The sequence below is a fragment of the Lissotriton helveticus genome, chromosome 7 (assembly GCF_964261635.1).
Source record: "Lissotriton helveticus chromosome 7, aLisHel1.1, whole genome shotgun sequence".
In the NCBI taxonomy this organism is placed as follows: Eukaryota; Metazoa; Chordata; class Amphibia; order Caudata; family Salamandridae; genus Lissotriton; species Lissotriton helveticus.
This window is the reverse complement of record NC_136068.1, coordinates 1,524,612,138-1,524,630,858: the sequence shown is the minus strand read 5'-3', so window position 1 is coordinate 1,524,630,858 and position 18,721 is coordinate 1,524,612,138. Positions and strand designations below refer to the sequence as shown.

The 18,721-nt window shown below is 47.8% G+C and overlaps 1 protein-coding gene across 3 annotated transcripts in view; it reads left to right on the top strand.

Moving 5' to 3' along the window:
* Positions 1-18,721, top strand: part of TMEM143 (transmembrane protein 143) — a 229,327-nt gene that overhangs the window by 92,551 nt on the left and 118,055 nt on the right. For all 3 annotated transcript variants that reach the window (XM_078654969.1, XM_078654970.1, XM_078654971.1), the window contains exon 3: positions 16,856-16,963. In XM_078654969.1, coding sequence (XP_078511095.1) covers positions 16,856-16,963 — 108 coding nt within the window. The remainder of the gene's footprint in view (positions 1-16,855; positions 16,964-18,721) is intronic.

The following is an 18,721-nucleotide window of genomic DNA, read 5'->3' as shown; positions in this document are numbered from 1 at the left end:
TCGATTTTACAATTGTTAACAACCACTCTGGCCAAGGGATCAGCGTACAATAATCGTACCCATCCAAAAAACTCTGTTCCAAAACCCAGTTTCTCCAGCACCGCAAACAAGTAATTCCACTCAATCCTATTGAATGCCATAGTGGCATCCAAGGACACCAGGACCGCCGGTTCCTGTAACTCCAAGGAACCACCCAGAATCCCGTGTAGCCTCCGCAGGTTTAGAGCCGTGTTCCGGCACGTCATGAAGCCAGACTGATCGGGGTGTATCAAGGTTGTGACTACCTTGACCAACCTGGTAGCCAGCAATTTCGACAAGACTTTGGGCTCGGCATTAAGAAGTGAAATGGGCCCATACGAAGAGCAGAGCGTCCTAGGCTTTCCCACCTTATGAATGACCACGATATTCACAACCCGCTGGTCGTATGGAAGCTGACCCTTCTCTTTACTTTCCGGGAACATGGCCCAAATATACGGGGCGAGTTTATGGGCATTCAATTTGTACAATTCTATAGGTATCCCATTTGGACCCGTCGCCTTCCCAGATTTTATCCCTCTAATTGCTTGCGCAACTTCATCGGAGAAAGGGGAGTCCAAATAACTCTTATCCTCCTCAGATAACCCCGGCATGTAGATATCTTTGATCATTTAGCTATTTTCTGCCTCCGTAAACCCACCAACCGAGGTGTAGACCCCTTTGTAATAATCAGAAAATGTATCAGCCACCGCCTGCGGGTCTGTAACTGTATCGGATTCTGTTCTCTCTAACTCAGGCACCAGCCTCGATGCCCATTCCTCATGCTCAAGCCACGCAATCAATTTACCAGCCTTATCTCCATGTTCATATAGTCTACTCTGTATAGCATAGTTCTGGGCAATTACTCTCTCTCTGGCAAGGCTTTTATATCCGTCTTGTCTTAACTTCAAGAGGTGGAGGTCCTCTGGAACGGCAGATCTAGCCACACTTTCCTCCAATCTTATCACCTCAACCTCTACCCTAGCCACCTCCGCATGGCGTTTCCTCTTCCTCCCCGCAACCAATGACAAAACCTCACCCCTACTTTATATGCTTCCCACAAAGACTGCGCCGAAGCAACTGTGCCCACATTCTCCAGGAAATAACGTTCCGAAATCCGGACCACCTCTTTTTTGGCGGCAGGGTCTTTTAAATGCCATGCCCTAATAGGGGCTACCCTGCCCACCGCTGGCTGTCCAAAATCGACCCGCAACCACAGCGGAGAATGGTCAGAGATATACCTACCAAGACACTGCGACTCTTTAACTGTTGCAGCCATGCCTGCCAGTATCAATATGTAATCCACTCTGGACATGCTATTATGCGCAGCGGATATATGGATGAAGTGTGTCCGTGTCGGGTTACGCACTCGCCAACTATCTCCCAGCCCCAATGTCTCAAGGAAGTCCGAGAGACACCTCTGCGATGGTCTAAGTATCCGCGCAGGCTATCTATCAATCGCGAAACAAAAGGGGATGAAACAAAAGGGGATGATGGACGGAGCGTTTGAGCAAATCAAACACTCGCCCCCAGTCAACTGATCTGGGTTTAATCCATCACCAATCTTTAGCTCACTCAGCCACCCCAGTTCAGACATGGCCATATGCAAATCAGTCTGACCCTGTGCCTCATGGGAACAGTCCAGCCCGAACTGCCAAGCCATGTCTTCCCTGGACCGGAAACAAGCATCCTGGGACCGGTTTCGGATTCATAATCCTCATCAGCCAGGCTATCTTGAATCCAGTGGCCAAGTGAGCAAGGGACTCACGTCTGAGCATACCCTGCCAACTTAGGGCGAACGAAGCGAAACAAAAGGGGATGATGGACCGAGCGTTTGAGCAAATCAAACACTCACCCCCAGTCAACTGATCTGGGTTTAATCCATCACCAATCTTTAGCTCACTCAGCCACCCCAGTTCAGACATGGCCATATGCAAATCAGTCTGACCCTGTGCCTCATGGGAACAGTCCAGCGCCCCATCAATCACCGCGTTAAAGTCAGCCCCCAACACCAAAAGGCCCAGGGGCAGAGTAAGAAAGATCGCAATCATGTCGCGGAAAGTGTCGGACTGAAGGCCAGGCGGTACATATACTGATAAAAAGGTAGCCACCCTCCCCCACAATTACCCTGAGACACCAACATACCTGCTCCTCTGATCTGACCATGTGGCCCGGATCGCCAAGGGAAAGTAGTTTTTCGTCAAAATGCCGACTCCTCTGGACCCAGTTGTGAATCCGGCATGCGCCACCAATTTATACCCCCCTTTATGGAGGGCCATGCAGCGGTTGCCGACAAGATGTGTCTCCTACAATAATACGACATCTGGGGAGTGTCTTCTAACAAGCTGATTTACCATCCCTCTCTTAATCCTGTCACCCAGGGCCATTCACATTCCAGCTCAGCACCTTTAGCCCCGATGCCTGACTAACATGCGACATTTGACCAACACAAAGAACGTCCAGCTGCAACATTGTCACCTGATGTTAAATGAAAAAAGAAGGGGAAACGCGCAAAGAAATCATAGCTCTGCCTCCTGATACAAAAGAAAGAAAAGAAAAAAAAGAACAACTATTCAACAACTTTCCCAACCCCCCTGCCCCCACCCTGCACCCCTGCTCACGGCCTCCGCCAAACCCCGACTTGCAGTGTGCCTGTCGCCCCATACTCTAACTAACCAACTATCTAAAAGTAGAACTGAGGAGGATGTCAGGACCCCGTATCCCCACCCCCCACCCCAAGGATATCACGTCTCGCGCCTAATGTCGCTCACTCTTTCAAGATTCGAAGCGGAATGAAACACCTGCGCACGGCGCATCACTTGTCTTTTCCCAAAGTCTAGAACTAATGCGGCGCACATCATTCCTGCACTTGTGAGCCCCCCCCACTATCGCCATGGTGACCCTCGGGCCCCCCCGGGGGGATGTCTCTCCAACCAGTCCGAAGCAACGTCTGGATTATCGAAGAACCAGACCTTCCCCTCAATCTCAATCCTCAACCGGGCCGGAAACATCATGGCGTATTTCAGACCCCTGGCTCTGAGTCTCTTCTTAACTCCAAGGAAGCTCTGGCGCTGCCTCTGGACCATCTCGGTGAAATCCGGAAAGAATGTAAGAGTAGTGTTCTCATATTTCAGAGGGCCTCCCGATCTGGAGGCCTGCAGGATAGCGTCTCTGTCCCTGTTGCGTACCTCCTGTTGTAGCAGCCTTACATCATCTGACAGGCTTGCGGTTTTAATGTCCATTGATATTACCTTCTCACTGGTTTTGGTGAGATCGGCCCGGATAAGGTTCACCTCGATAGCCACAGTATCAATCTTGTGGTCAAGCGACTCCATCTTCTGTCCAAGCGATGTTTTGACACGGTCAATGGCCGCCATCACATCTAGCAGTGTGGGCTCAGACGTAGGACAGGCAGACTTCCCACCACTATCTTGTGCTTTCCTTGGTTCGGGCGGCGATCCTCTAAGCAACGTATAGCGGTCAAGTTTGTTGGCCTGGACATAGCGAGACCCCTTGGTAGACCTCGACTGCTGCTACTCACTCTCAGGTTTAGTCGCCATTCTTAAAACTCCACTCGGGCCTCCCGAGGCCCTCCGCTACAACGGGCGTGTCGATATCACACTAGGCGACACTGAGCAATGCTGGGTGACTCGGTCACTCGCACTACCAGTCAGAGCCTCAACTCATGGGCTCGCCAACAGACAACCCCAGGTCCAACATCCAGTCGATACAAAGATCGCCAAGAGGCAGCCAGGTCGGGACAGGGCGGATTTTGGTTGGCTTTCTTCCAAGTAGTTGCCTGCCGGGCATCCAGCTCACCAAAAGGGGGCGGAGACGTTCACCGCAAGGGCCCCAGAACCACACGATGGAGGCCGACGCCAGTCAATTCCCAGTTCAGGACTGTTAATCGGGACCCCCTGCAGCGTCCTTCAACAATGCCAACAAATCTGAAATGCGTACCTCCACCGAGGGTGCACCCCCGCCTTCGTATGACTCCGGGGGTATGTACTCAAGATGACAGCCCCATTCGGAGGGGTCCCGCCGCCCCTCACAGCAGCCTGTGTTTCTCAAGCCCCTCACACCGGTGCGGACAGGAACCCACAAACACCTGCGCCCGACCGGGGACTTCCGGTCCCGGCCTGGGTGTTGTTCACTTGACGGCCTGCCACTCTCCTCACTTGAGACCCCGGCTCCACCGGTCTGCCAGGCCCAAAACGGCACAGAGCACAGCTTCGGCCCCCGACCTCGCAGCGGGGCCGGAGTCACTTCTACGGGCACCGCTCACCCTCCGCTAAACAATGGCAAAATCAACGAGCAGGATAGGCATCAGGATGCTAGGATGGGGTTCGGGTCCGGCGGAGCTGCGGACCTACGTGGCCATCCTGGGCACTCGCGTGGCTCCTCCTCCGATTCTGGCCCTTCTTAGGCTGCTTGTTCTGACAGTGTGCTTTCTGGCAATTGAGTCCTCCTTGGGAGTTTGCCATTGTTGGCTGCAGGACGGCCCTTTGTTGCCTTTGTGTGTGTCTTGCTGGAGTTGTTGCATAGACTCGGCCCTGAGATTAGGCCTTCTGCTTTGCTTGGGCTGCTTGTCAAGCCTTCTGCGGGTTTTTTTTCTCCCCGTGGCCCTTTTGTTTTTTCCTCTGCTGCAGAAGTTCTTTCACAGAGGGTTCCCATATCTTGGGACTTCACGACCCTATGTGGGGTAGTGGTAGCTGTTATATACCTTGTGCTGTGCTAGGGGCTTCTGGTCGCCTTCGGGTGCCTGTTCTCCATGGCGTTTCTGTATGTTGCATTTGCTTCTTGAGGTCGGGTGCGCAGCCCCTCGTAGTGTTGTGGCCGGACATTTTCTCTCCTTCCTGCCCCTGTCCTGAGGGCTGTAGTGATTCTGAGTGCTCCTTTGTCAGGCATACACTGCCCGGTCTTCTGGGGCCCGGGCTGTTCTTTTTTCTTTGGCAGCTTATAACTGGCCTGTTGCCTTCCATCTGGAGAGAGCTCGCCTTCCTTTCCCTCTTTCCTTGGGCTCTCTGGGCTTCTTCTTCTTCCTCCTCTTCCTGTCTTGGCATTGGATGGAAGCTCTGTTGCCTTGTGAGGTAGTGAGGTGCTTCGGCCTCTCTAGCCTTGCCCTTGGTTCTTCTGCTGTGACGTTGCAGGCCTCTTTAGTCTCCCTTTCCTCATACACCCTCTGGGGTCGGTGGTGTTCCCCTTGTGGGTGTTCCTCTTGCATGGAGGGTATGAAGTTTCTCTTCTGGCCGCAGATCTGGTTCCCTGTGGGACCTTCTGTTCCGTCCAGGCTGGTGGGGTCCTTTCTCAGACCCTCCTTCCCCGTGGGTATTGCTAGGGTATCTATTCTACGTGAAGGAATCTGCGGCTAGTAGCCTCTATCAGATGTACGAGTTACTTACCTTCGGTAACGATGTATCTGGTAGAGACGATTCTAGCCACAGATTCCTTCACGGCCCGCCCTTCCTCACCTTTCTGCGAGGACCCTTGGGTTGGTCTTCGGTACTCGCCTCCTGGTGGGGGGCTGTGTCTCCTGTGAGTACCTTCTTTTGCTCCTGACGGGTGGCTCCGCCTGGTTGCTGTTCATTCCTCCTCTTGGTTCCTTGTAGGATGGGGTTATGGTGCTTCTGTGCCCCGCTGCTCAGGTTAGTCCAGGTTTGGGGCGGTTTCCCTTCAATCTCTGTCCTTCCCTCTCTTCCCTTCCTGTTGCTGCTGAGGGTGCTGGCCCCTCTGATTACCTCCGAATAGTGGTCATCTGGCTAGGCCTTGCCCTTATTCCCTGGGGGGTGGTTTCCCTCTATGCTGGAGTGGCTTGGAGGTTGTGTTTCTCTCTGTCTTGGGGCTGGCTCCCCTTCCTTAATTCTGGATGGTGGTGGTGGGCCTGTTACGTGTATCATGGCTTTACGCATGTTCCTTGTTTCAGGGGAAAGGCTGTCTATGTGCTGGCACGGTGGCTGCTCAGGGCTCTGCTCTGTTCTTTCTTCTTCCCCTGCCTTTTGGACACTGCAGTGTTGCACTGTTCTTTCAGGTGTCGTTTGTCTCTCCTTTTTCTACTCTTTCGCACACTGTTCCCATGCTCCCACAGTTTTTTGTCTGGTGGCTCCGCGTTGTGGTGCGGAAAAGTTCTTAGAAGAAAACTGCCATAGGCGCGCTGGGGTGGGTCTTATGTGACCTCGCAGATGTCAAGTACGCGGACGATGCCTGGGCGGAGTCACGTGGTGTCACCCCGCCCCCGGTGCACAGGGATGCTGTGGCAAATGTTTTCCAGATCCAGTTTCACGCCTGGGGATAATTCTACGTGAAGGAATCTGCGGCTAGAATCGTCTCTACCAGATACATCGTTACCGGAGGTAAGTAACTCGTACAAATGGCTTTGTAAATGAAATTGTTTTTTATATTGTTTGTTTTATGAACATTTATTTAAATGATTGTAATGTAAAATGCAAATAGTGTTAAAATTTGTAAATGAAAATGTTATTAATTGCATTTATAGGAGTGCGAGCTATTGGCTTTGTAAATGTTAATGGCTTGTGTCAATGTGAGTTTTGTTACGCAAAATAAATATCATGTATTTGTAATGCTAATAGGATAAAGTTACTGCCAGTGCTCAGCACCGGTGAGACCCGGCCCACTTAAAGCTCTGCTCCCACGCATACAACTCCCCCACTGCATTGTCGTTTCCTGTGCTGCTCCCAGATTTTGACAGCTGTGTACCTCCGTCACACAATTAACACTAGCACATATACGAGCATCACTCTGCAGAGAGGCCAAGGATTGAATGTGCATGTAGTCCTCACACCTTATGGCCCACTGTGAGAAACCATGGTGCCTTGAGCCTCAGCTTCAGATATTTCAATCGTGCCCGGTTGTAAATACTTGCCCACAGACTGAATTTGTCAAGACACCTGGAGGCGAACCCCTACCATCCCAGGTTAATCGTACTTTGACATGACTAGGTTACAAGCCCAGCTTATGCAGAGAACTGCGAGATCAATCAGGAAAGGTGCACATAGAGACAGGGACAAACACAAACTTCCACTTCACATAGAGACAGGGACACAAGCAGACTTCCAGTTCACATAGAGACAGGGGCACACGCAGACCTCCACTTCACATAGAGACAGGGGCACACGCAGACCTTGACTTCAGACAGACGTGTACTCAGAGAGGCGCAAACAGACTGCTAACTCCCGAGCACACCGAGACTCCAGTACAGACATACATACACCTGGGGCCCGGGTGACCCACAGCCTGCACTAAGCACTTTACCTGACTTCTAGAAGAATACACTATATGATGTCTGGCATATGCGTACAGGTCATCAAGTGAGATTCATTGGTCATCCCTACACACCATTTTAGAACAAGATGGCTGCCACACAAATAGGTTTAGCGCTTCTCAGCCAATCAATGGCCAGGAAATAAAGAAAAGCAGTCTATACTCCAGGTGGACTCATTATGCATTTTTTGAGAATGCGTGTTATAGAACTTGGATTCTCAAAGTATGGCCCTGGGGTCACTTTTAGCCCTACTGACGTTAATATGCGGCCCCACTTTGAATAGCAGCACTGGGCAGCTGTTTACTTGACAGAGCGCTCAAATTAAAAACTAGATGTGTTAGGAGCAGACAACTTCAAGATTGGTTCAGTGCCTGTAAATCATGTTGAATGAAGTGGCTCTGCTCAGCTCTTGCTGAAGCACTAGGCTGACTTAGCTGAGGCTGTGGGTGGATGAACCTCTCAAACCTGCTCCCTGGATGGTGTTTACACACACAGTGAATTTGTTAATTAAATGTGGTCTCCACTTAGGTTTGGCCAAACACGGAGGCTTTGAGAACTCAGTGCAGAGTAAGACGGGAAAAACAACTCGGAAAGAGTCTGTGGCCTGGGGTGTCTGGCCTCACCATCCCACCTTAACACCCTCCCGAAAAGGGTCACCTTCTCTAACCCAGCCTCTGACGACCACTCACACAACGACAACCTATTCACGTTCAAGCTATTCCATTCCATTGCTTCGCACTCAATTCTAGCTCTCCCCTGTGTGCTCTTCCAGAGCCTCCCCTCTCTCTTGCACAGTCTGCCTCTGACTCCTTTCTCCTCTCTCCTTTCTCTTGCTTCCTGCTCTCTCCACTAACCACCCTCCCATCCACTAATCTCGTTCTCGGGGTAATCCCTTCGGGGAGCGATGTGTTTATCCGCGGGTGCTGAACCAATGAGCCTGGATTGTGTAATCTAAAAAATTGTAACACCCCTCGAATTTGGGGGTTAGAAATGGGGTAGAGGAACGGGGGCTTCATGGCGCTACACCATTGTGAAGACTCTGGCACAGTCCTGGGACGGAGACAACAAAGAGGTAGACAGGCACGCATGCAACAGCTTTTTGCGCTAAAGGTTGACGTGGGGCCTCACAGACCAGCATCGCGTCGCGCCAAGCCTCTCTTAATTTAGGTGGAGGGAGGTGGGGGTCAAACCCAGCTCAGATCTACGAACGCAGCTTTGTGCGAATTTGAACATCTGGCACAAAATGACTGCAGGCAAAAATGATAGACAAAAGTAACATTTCATGCTTTTTGTCAGTGTAATATATGTTTCTGTGCCGTGGCGCATTTTTGAGCGCGTGATATACCTTTGGAACAAACTCTTTAAGGGGCTCAAGGGAGGAGAGGCTGCCCGTGCAAAACACAGTCTGCCGGGATCCCCCTGCCCTCACCTTGACCCCGTACACCTCTCAGCTCCGTGCCAGCTTCAGGGCTGTACTGAAGAATTTTCGTATCTGCTTGTTAAAATAAACAAGCAGATAAGAAAAGTTTTCACGACAGCTGCAAATCAGGCCATGGTGTCTGGAGGGGCCGTCCAAAAAACGGACAGGGTGGCAACCAAAAACACTCTTTTCCAATGGGAAGCCAACGTTTACCATAAACGCTGACGCTACCCAATGGAAAAGAGGGGCTGGGAAAAGAGTCCATTTTACAAATCTTGTATTTACAAGATCTCTCGCTGAGACGGAGCAGGGGTCTGCCCTGCCACGCCAACCCAGGCGAGACCTAAAAAGTATTAGCAATAAATAATGTTTTGAGTTTGTTTGGTTTTTTGTCCTTTCAATGCTGGCAACTTCTGTCTGCCTGTCCCAATGGTTGCTTTTTATGGGGTTTTTTCTGTTGTGGGTGGTAGTAAGTACATTTGTTTACTACAGATACTGCTTGGGTGGTGTGTTTCCAGGTGCACCCAATGCGCTGGGCAAGGAGACACACTGCACTACGGATGGTGTGCACCGAGAGCGTCGGACAGAGAGACACTGCACTAGCTGGAGAACACTGGAAGTTTAAGTTAAATAGAAAGGAAAGATATCAACATGAAGCTGATACTTCAAAAAGAACAGTAGTCCACATGTGATGTTTCCGTGTAAGACGGGACTATTCCATCAATGATTATTTTTTTTATTGGGGAACAGAACAGTAGCTATTTCTTCCAATCAATGGGCTGCAACAACTTTAGAATCATCTATGTGTCTGGCAATTGAGTCCCACGTTAAGTGACAGTTTGGTGGTGTGGGGGCTAGGGGTGTTTACATTGTTGGTATTTACTGTTTAAATCCCCGAGTCCAGTGAATGCAGCATCTAATCGGATCAAGTCGACAAAACAAGCACTGTGTGCAAAGATAATAATAAAACCTGTTGCGTACTAAACTGCAGAGACATAATATGGCGACGATCTATCACAGCTGTGATGTGCTGTTTTAATTTTTTCAGAGTTGTTTTCTTGCTAAAAAAAATGAATACAATTGAGTATTAAAAAAAACCTGTTACTTGCAGTACCTTGTAGGCTACAACACACCACAAAGAATAGAGATACTAAAACGAGATGGATAACCAGGAAGTGTTCATACATTAAGTGATGAAATCGATGAAACAGGAGCATACATTTAAACTTTAAACGGTTTGAAAATAATGCCATAAAACACATTCATTAAATTTTAAAATGGTTTGATTCGCACGGGGGGGGGGGTTTAGATTAATGGACGCTTCTTCCGTTTGTCGATTCTGGAAGCAGCCAAGAAACTGGGATCATTCAGAGATTTGTACTACCCAGGACCCCGTGATGAATTATTTTCATTTTCAATTCTATTTTAAAGAACATTTTGAGACTGGTTTTCTCGTGAAACAGGGACATGGGTGCAAAAGCACAACCTGCGTGATAGCGGCAGTTTTTATTCATCTAAGGTAGCGCATAGGGTTATTATGCCGTCTGCAAAGAACGTCTAGCATGCATGTCAAAGAAGAGTATTTTAGGTGCATAGCATGATGGGTTACTGCTTTTGTCATAGAGATTTTTCGCTATTGTGCAGTTCATAAGTTACAGTTGTAATCTAGCCAAGTTAACTATGTACTGCCATCAAAGAGCTGCATGCAAACTGCATGGTACAGGTAAGAAAGTTTTTTTCTCCCCAGTCTTTCATTATCCTTATGTTGCTAAAAAAGGTTTGGTTGGGTAGAAAAATCAATTCTTATCAATACATTCAACACTAACCACTGTATACGCTCTGAATCCTGAGTTTCTGCATCTGCAGACCAAGCACTCTTAAAAAACGCTTACCAGTAAGCATGGTGTGAATCCTACACCATGTAGTCGCCTTTGCCTTATGTAATATTTTCTAGACACTGATTTACGTGTGTGTGTGTTAGTGTGTGTGTTGTAAAGTGCTCCGACACCCTACACTAGTATAAGAGGTGCTATAAAACAAATTAAATACATGTGAGAAAGGGGCTATAGAGAGATGTGATTCATCCCCTCTGGTATCGCTTTGTTCGCCCTAAGTTGGCAAGGTATGCCCAGACGTGGGTCCCTTGCTCACTTTACCACAGGATTCAAGATAGCCTGGCAGATGGGGGTTATGAACCCGAAACCTGTCCCAGGATGCTTGTTTCCGGTCCAGGGAAGGCATGGCTTGACAGTTCGGGCTGGACTGTTCCCATGAGGCACAGGGTCAGACTGATTTGCATATGGCCATGTCTGAACTGGGGTGGTGGAGTGAGCTAAAGAATGGTGATGGATTAAACCCAGATCAGTTGACTGGGGGTGAGTGTTTGATTTGCTCAAACGCTCCGTCCATCATCCCCTTTGGTATCGCATAGAGAGATGAGAGGCACTTCTGGAGGTGGACAGTAAGGGAATCATTGAAGAGCCCCAACAAAGATGGTCGTATCCTGGTGCACAGTAAGGTCATCATTTACTATTCTTTAAAAGCCAATACAATATACAATGACGAATGTGTTGTGGAATACCCAATTTTCCCCAAATTTTCTTGGGTGGAAAAGCCCCCAAACCCCCTTGTAGTGGTCAGGCTCGCTTGCTGCACTCGCTATGCACCATATGGGGGCTGGTCAGACAAAATTTGCCAGAGCTGCTTTGGAATCCCAGTCTGGCCCTGTAAGCACCTTTCAGGGAATGAAAACCAGGCCTTCCAGAGACAACGCATAGAATCAGTAAACTGCCTTTAACAGAGGTCGAACATTCAGAAAACGTTAAGAGTTTAAGATGTAGACAGCGTAATGTTGTCAAGGTGAGAAGTTGGTGGACAATTACCTCAGCAGATAAGTAGGTCAGCAGAAGGAAGCTTCCTTTACGAGTGATAGCAGGAAGTGCTGTTGTTATTTAACTTTCTCTCACCCCAGTGACAGCATGTAAATAACACCAGTCAGAGAGTCATCTGTTTAATGCGCTTCACTGTATGCTAATAGCAGTCCAGCAGCATTCCTCACTTAAGATGAGGAACAAGAGCAAAAGCCTCTTAACGCACACGCGTGGATGTATGATGGTCCATCCGTGGTTACACACCAGACTTGATTTACTTTCATTTTGTTTGCTAACGGTGTTCAGCATATGCACACAAGTATTAGCCAAAGACCTATTGGCTTTACCTAAGCTTGGTCCTTGATGCAGCAGGCTAGCACCCAGACTGTATACAAGGGAGATGTTTCACTAGGCTTCCGAGTCTAAGCTTACTTTTACAGGACTGCAGAAGCCTATTAAAAAGGCTGTGGGAACTCGCACCCTACAAATGGAATCACAACACTCTTCAGGGTTTGTGCCTCATGGTTTGGAGACCTCTAGTTCAGAGATGTTAATGCTGATATTTCCTGGTGACATTTGACGCCAGTAATTTGAGCTCCCCACATTCATGATCACACTGACATCTAATCATGTAGGTTAGCCTTTCAAACAGGATATGGAACCCAAGCAAATCCAACAAACCTCAAAGAGCAGAAGACAGATAAGGATTTAAAACAGGTCACTGCAAAAAACGACAGTTTAAAACATTAATGTAGCAAGTGTTGTGAACCACGGCAGAAATGCACGAAAGCATGCAATTCTGCAGGAAGATTGCAAAATGATAGAGGTGAAACCAGGCTGTTAATCTCCTATAGCACAATGTTATCGTGGGCTTCTGTATTTCAGTGTTCCAACTGTACCCATATAGCACTGGGGTACTCATAGACGGTGGTCTTACAAGGAGATATTTAAATGGGGTGAGAAGCAACATTTTAAGAAGCCAGTGGTGGAAATAAAGGATGAGCTCCACAAAGGTGTTTCCCCACATTCATTACTAGAAGGGACAAGCATTGGCATAGCCAATAGGTCTCGCCTTTGGGACCTTATAAGTGTTTAGCTATCCAACAGTTAATGTTGTTGCAGTAAGGATATTGTGCTATTGTGCTGCATAACTAAATACTTATAAGGTCCCAAAGGCGAGACCTATTGGCCATGCCAGTGTTTGTTTTTCTGGGTGTGGCCTGGGCACTCCAGATGTGCATAGGGGTATCTGGGATGTCTGGCTTGCAGGGTGCCCAGTATGGTGGTAAGTGAGTGCATTGACTGCGGCTAGTGGGTGGTGTAAGCGTCCTTCCTGCACTGCGTTGGGTCGATGTGAAAAGTCTGTGTAACATGTCCTCTTGTTGCTGGGTGTGGGCGCATGAAGTCACATGAGACACAGTGTAGGACATGAAGTGTGTGAAGAAACATGATGTGACTGTGGAGCCCTACAAATTTCAGATGATTTGAATTAGAGTTGACCCAAGCCCTCATGCTTGGTGGGCTTGTGCATGGCTTATTTACCCTTTCGTAGGCAAATTCGATGGCCTACACTTAACTTGGGAACTTCTGTCTCTGTCTTAACCACAGCTTTATTTACCCCCAAGGGAATGCTCACTGGCCACCCCGGGATTGCTGTAACTGCTCTCTACTTTAACCAATTTTTAGGAATACATCCCTATGGTGCCCTTTGCACCAAAAAGGACCTTATTCTTAGGAGTTGTCGCGTCATGTGTTTACCCATTACTGCCCAGTCCCTGGTCTAAGGCTCTTTTGGTGAGCATGGTGGAGTTCCCTCCAAGGCATTCAGTATAATTGTTAACAGTTATTAATTGTGGCTGCACAATATCCTTCTCTCTACCCGCTGGCCTCCGTTGTATGGGAGTACAATGGTGGCGAGAGATATTACCATAGAAATGAAACTACTGCGCTACTCTTGACCAGGCTTCTGTGTGGTATGCTCCCTGTGTTCACTGTGTACCGTTATGTGCCGTTCCATATGAGGGGGTTGAAAAAGCCCTTGATTACCGCCCCTTGCTTGGCAAGTCCACATTTGGAGGTTCACTGATGACCATGTGCAGCACCAAGAGAAATACAGACCCCCTGGGGAGGGTCATCGGAAGGGGACAGGGACCCACAACCCTGCACACTCAGGGGGAGTCTTGTGACAGATGTTGTGACGCCCTGCTGGAGTCCCCACCCGAATAGTTGCCCACATCCCTGCACACAATTTTAAAGGGTCTACGCAAGGTTGCACCTAGTTTGCTCAGAACTCACACTGTACACATGTTAGCACATGATGCTACGCAAGATTGCACTTAGTTCGCTCAGAAGTCGTGGTGCACACATATTAACACCTGGTGCTCCAGCGCACCTCAGCCCTGAAGCCTAAGACCTTGTTTTATCCCAGTACTTGCTTATTTCCCAAATAAGGGAGGGGCAGCAAACTGTGGAAGAGGCAGAATAATTGAAGGGAGCAAGGGATGGGGAAAAGAAACAACAAGGGGGAAAGGAAATGAAAAGGTGGCATGGGGTGGCAAGATAGTGGAGGGGCTGAGCGGGGGACGGGGGGAGCGGGCAGCTCAAGAGACAGTTGAGCAAAAAGAAAGCCCGATCGAAAGATGGACAGAGAGGATTGAAGCGAAGTAGTACCCGAGAGAGGGAAGAGAAGGAAGAACATGAAATGAAGCACTGGTGGAGCCTTTAAACCAACTCTGTTTTCCAGCCCTTCCAACACAAATGCGAGCTCAAGGTCTGCATCCAACTTATATTCCACCTGATGCCTAACAAATGAAGGTCAAGCCGTGACTTTACCTGCATCATGCATCTCAGATTGCAGAGAGGCCAAAAGCATTGGGGTCAACTGTAATCTCCAGCCACAAAGTTGTATTTTATGGATAAACAAGTAAATGTGCTCTTAAAAGGAAATGCTAAAACTGCAAACGTCAAATTCAAGCGAGAAACAACAGGGAGAGGCAAATGTGCGCTTGCGAGGCAATTGGCCTTCACTTTGCTAGGAAACAAAAGCCCACAAATCCATAGAGTGAAAAAGTCTGTATAAGCAAGGGAGGAGGGAATCGAAAGGTGAGTCTGCCCAGCTAGAATGCGATTTGATGCATCACGGAATCTCAACTGGAAAACAACTTCCCTACAGTGTCTAAATAGCAACGAAAACACATCACTAAGGCTCTACCACCCATCACCCTTTATGTACTGCCAATATGTGTTCAAGAACATTAGGCACAACAAAAGAAGCCGAGTTGTTACAAAAAAAGCAAAGAGGCACATCTGGAGAGTGGTGTGCGATGTGCGCGCTGTAAGGGGGCCCAAGAGCGATGCACTGAATGAGCCATGACGATAGAGGAAAGCCAGATGGCGCTGTGCGTGTAACCGCACGCTTTAGGCCACACAAAAAGCGTGTGGTCAGCTTTTTGAAGCCCACTTACTAAAAGTCTTTTGCAGTGCAACGCATGCGCTAGCTCAGGCGAGACCTAAAAAAGGGCTCATGTAACGCACGATTTAAACTAGCCCATTTCAATTTTCTACACCGCACATACATCACCCCAGTGCTACTACATCGCATAGACCCTACGAAACCGAATACATGTCCACGATGCCAAATAGCTCCTGCAACCTGGCCCGGGATTGTCCCACAGTACATACTTACTGGGGCTGGGTGGTTGAGACACTACAGTTTGTGGGGGGAGTGGCACTAAGGCCAGAGCCTACAGCGTGTTTATTGGGTATACTTAACTTAAGGGAAGAAAAATGCAATCGCGATTCACACAACTGGCGCTATTACTAGCGAAACGGCGAGTAGCTATGCAGAAGAGAATTTGGCGTCATGGAGAGAGTCCACAGAGTAATTTGAAGCAACAGGGCAGGATTCAGGGAATTCAGGATCTGTTTCGGAGGGATGTGCCTCAACTACGAAAGTTCTTGAATCTAAAAATGAAGGAGCCTCCTATACTGACCACACGCAGCACACGACCTGTAATACGTAAGACCTTTAGAAAATGGGACTGTACCACTACTAGACACTGCACTGGGAAATGGTGGAATGGCTATAATGTTTATTTTATGTTTGTAAAGGTTACACAGCACAACACTTTCTATGTTAAAAAATGTGAAATAAAAAAAAAACAAATAAAAAAAAACCCACAACAACTGCACACAAAAAAATACACGAAGTAATAGGTAAATGAGATTCTGTCTGTGACCATGCCCGGTTTAGTGATAGTTAGCGCCTGAAGGTGGCAGAGGCCGATATTAACATAGGGCCTGGGATAAAAAGAAATATTAAAAAAAAACATAGGGCCTGGTGCGGCTCCATTGGTTGGAACCACCCGCTCGCATCCGGCTCCATTAGTTGGGACCTCGCACACAGATCCGCTAAAGATTAATTCTCAGTTTTAGAACTACACGTGCGGTGCCTGTGTCCTTGCTTCTGATGAATTTGAATCCGATACAGCAATTTTTTTTCAGACGGTCTGCCCTTCCATCAGTACTCTGTCTTTCTTTTGTCCTGAAGAGGCCGACATTCTCAGGCCGAAACTCGTCCACTCTCACGCTGGAGGAGTCTTCACTTATTTGACATAAGCAGGTTAAGAACAACTAGCGCACACATTTGAGAATAAGGAGGAGAAAACGTTTCCTCATATGTGCGCCACATGCAGACTATCTCCATTGGGGACTCTGAAAAATAAACGGCACAGCCACATCTGATAAACTAATAGGAAAATTGAGGGTAGCGAAATGATTGTTCAACCAGCCCGTTAGCGATTGAAAACTTTGTGACACATGTTGTATGTATATCTACATAATTTGTGTTAAATTGTTTGTTTGGAGTGAGTTTTGTATATGTAACTTTGTGGATTGTCATGTGTTCAGTTGTGTTTGACATCAACTAGAACCTATACATTCTTTGTGTGGTTCGGAACGAATATAACCCTGATTGATGTATTCTTCATAAATGTGCTATAATTATGCCAAAGCACCAGTGATTCATTAATTAGGGTATTCACTCTCTATTGCCGTATCACTAACTTTTTCTGTTCATACTGTCATCAAGGTCATAGGGCATGAGAGATCATAGTCTAAAATGGCATATGGGTTAAGGTCATGTGACGTCACCCAAGGTTAGAGGGCTGTAATGTTACTGTTCATTTTTGGGGGGAATTGATGCTACTGATAAATGTATAAAAATATTGCACGTAGTACATGATATTGAACCCGTTCTGGCTCTGTTTCCAGGAACTGCACTTGTCGAATGAAGCTGACAAGCAATCCTTCTTATCCTTTGTGGAGCGTCTTGATGCCTCCCTTCTCCCTCCCTATTTCTCTGTCATGGAGCGCCTACAGGTAATTGCTTTCAGAAAATAACACTCGCAATGTGAGGGCCACAATTGTACCTCTGTTGGTGTCCCAAACCCGCCCACCCCACTGCCTTGCCCTCTTCTGTTTAAGGGTCGTAGCTCGCTTGTGTTTGCATGTCTCAGGGCGGCCACCTTAAGTAGCATTTGGGTCTGGGGGGATTTGGAATAATTTTTACCTATACATGTCATTTTGTGTTACCATTTGGGTTGTATGCATAGGATAATAATGTGAACGGTAACAACACACACAGTCGCAAGGCCTAAGCAAGCAATACAATTTGTATTCATTGATAGCCCATTTGCATCGTTTTTATTTTTCAGCTTGTTTTATTAACCACCCGCTGCTCTGACAGATACCTTCCCGCCCTTTTTTCGTGCACCTGATCTGACTGACTTCGTCCTTCGTCGTCTTTGGTGATAGCAGGGGACGTTCTAATGGTCAAAGATTGTTCCCAGCTTCCCTCGGGTAGTTAGATCCTGCTTAGTCCAGCTTATCATCATGACAACATCGTGCCTCCTGGACTGTTGGCTCAGCTGTAGTTTCTTATGCTCTGTTTGGAATTAGGCCTACCCTTTGACCTCCTCTCCTTGCTCCCAACCACACGTTGGGGGCAGGCGGGGTTGCCTCTCTCCAACTCTTTGTCAGTCAACTGGGCTTTCCCCACCTCTTCTGCTTGAGACTGTATCTGTTTCATTCTACATAAGTACAACACAACAAATACAAACATATCAGTGCTTAATTTGTAAAAAAAAGAAGTGCAGGTGCTGAAAATTTTGTCAAGGAGGCCACCGCTGACGTCTTCCTCCGGTAAGCCCCACTTTCAACACTCTCACTGCCTTGGTCTCTATCTTCTAAACTTGATCTGTTGTCTGTCCCCTAAGTCTTTGCTCTAAGAGTCTATCCTCTCACCTCTCTAATTGTTTTCTATAATCTTTGTCAAATCCTGTATTTCTAATTTGCCCTCTATTCATTTTAGCCCTGCCCTTTTTTCTCTTCACTTTTATCCATGCTCTGCTCTCTTTCCCCTTGATCTTGGCTGTTAACTATCACTCTCTAGCAGTGATTAGCTGTGTCTCCATTTTATCATTTATCTGCTTTTTTTACTCTGTCCTGTCCTCGCATACTTTCATTCTATCTTCTCTATGCTCTCTTCTTAATGCCCTCTTCTTCATGCTCTCTTCTTCACATCATGGCTGCTTTCTCTTTGCATCTGATTTGCTCTCCTCCTTTTATTATACTTTGCTCCGATTTGTCTCTCTCCTCTCTTGTTGTTTCTTCTCCCCTTTACTCTTGCTGTCTCTCATCTCTAACACTGCTGCTGCCTGTGACCCCTTTCGTCAGCCTGTACATGTCCCTGCTATTTTGAACTCTGCGTTTTCCTGTTGTCATTCCTAAAGAAGCGGAAGGTGACGTGTTTTACTTTCTTACCAACACCGAGTGCAAAACAAAATGTACTCCAAATGAAAATGCTTTTTTGCATATATTAATCAGTGTGGTATTACTGGATTTATTGCGGAACAGGCAGCTGCTTGAGCACAGCAGGTCATGTCACTGCTACTGCTGCATGTAATTAGTAGGTCCTGGGATGGCGACGGCATCGACATTCACTGCTCAGCTTGCTCTGACCCTGCCTGCTACAGCACAGGCATTGTCCCCAGCAGTAATGCTGCCAATGCCGGTAAGTATGGCTGTGCTGCCTACTGGACTCACTCATGCTCAGCAATTACCATGCTGGTGTGCAGC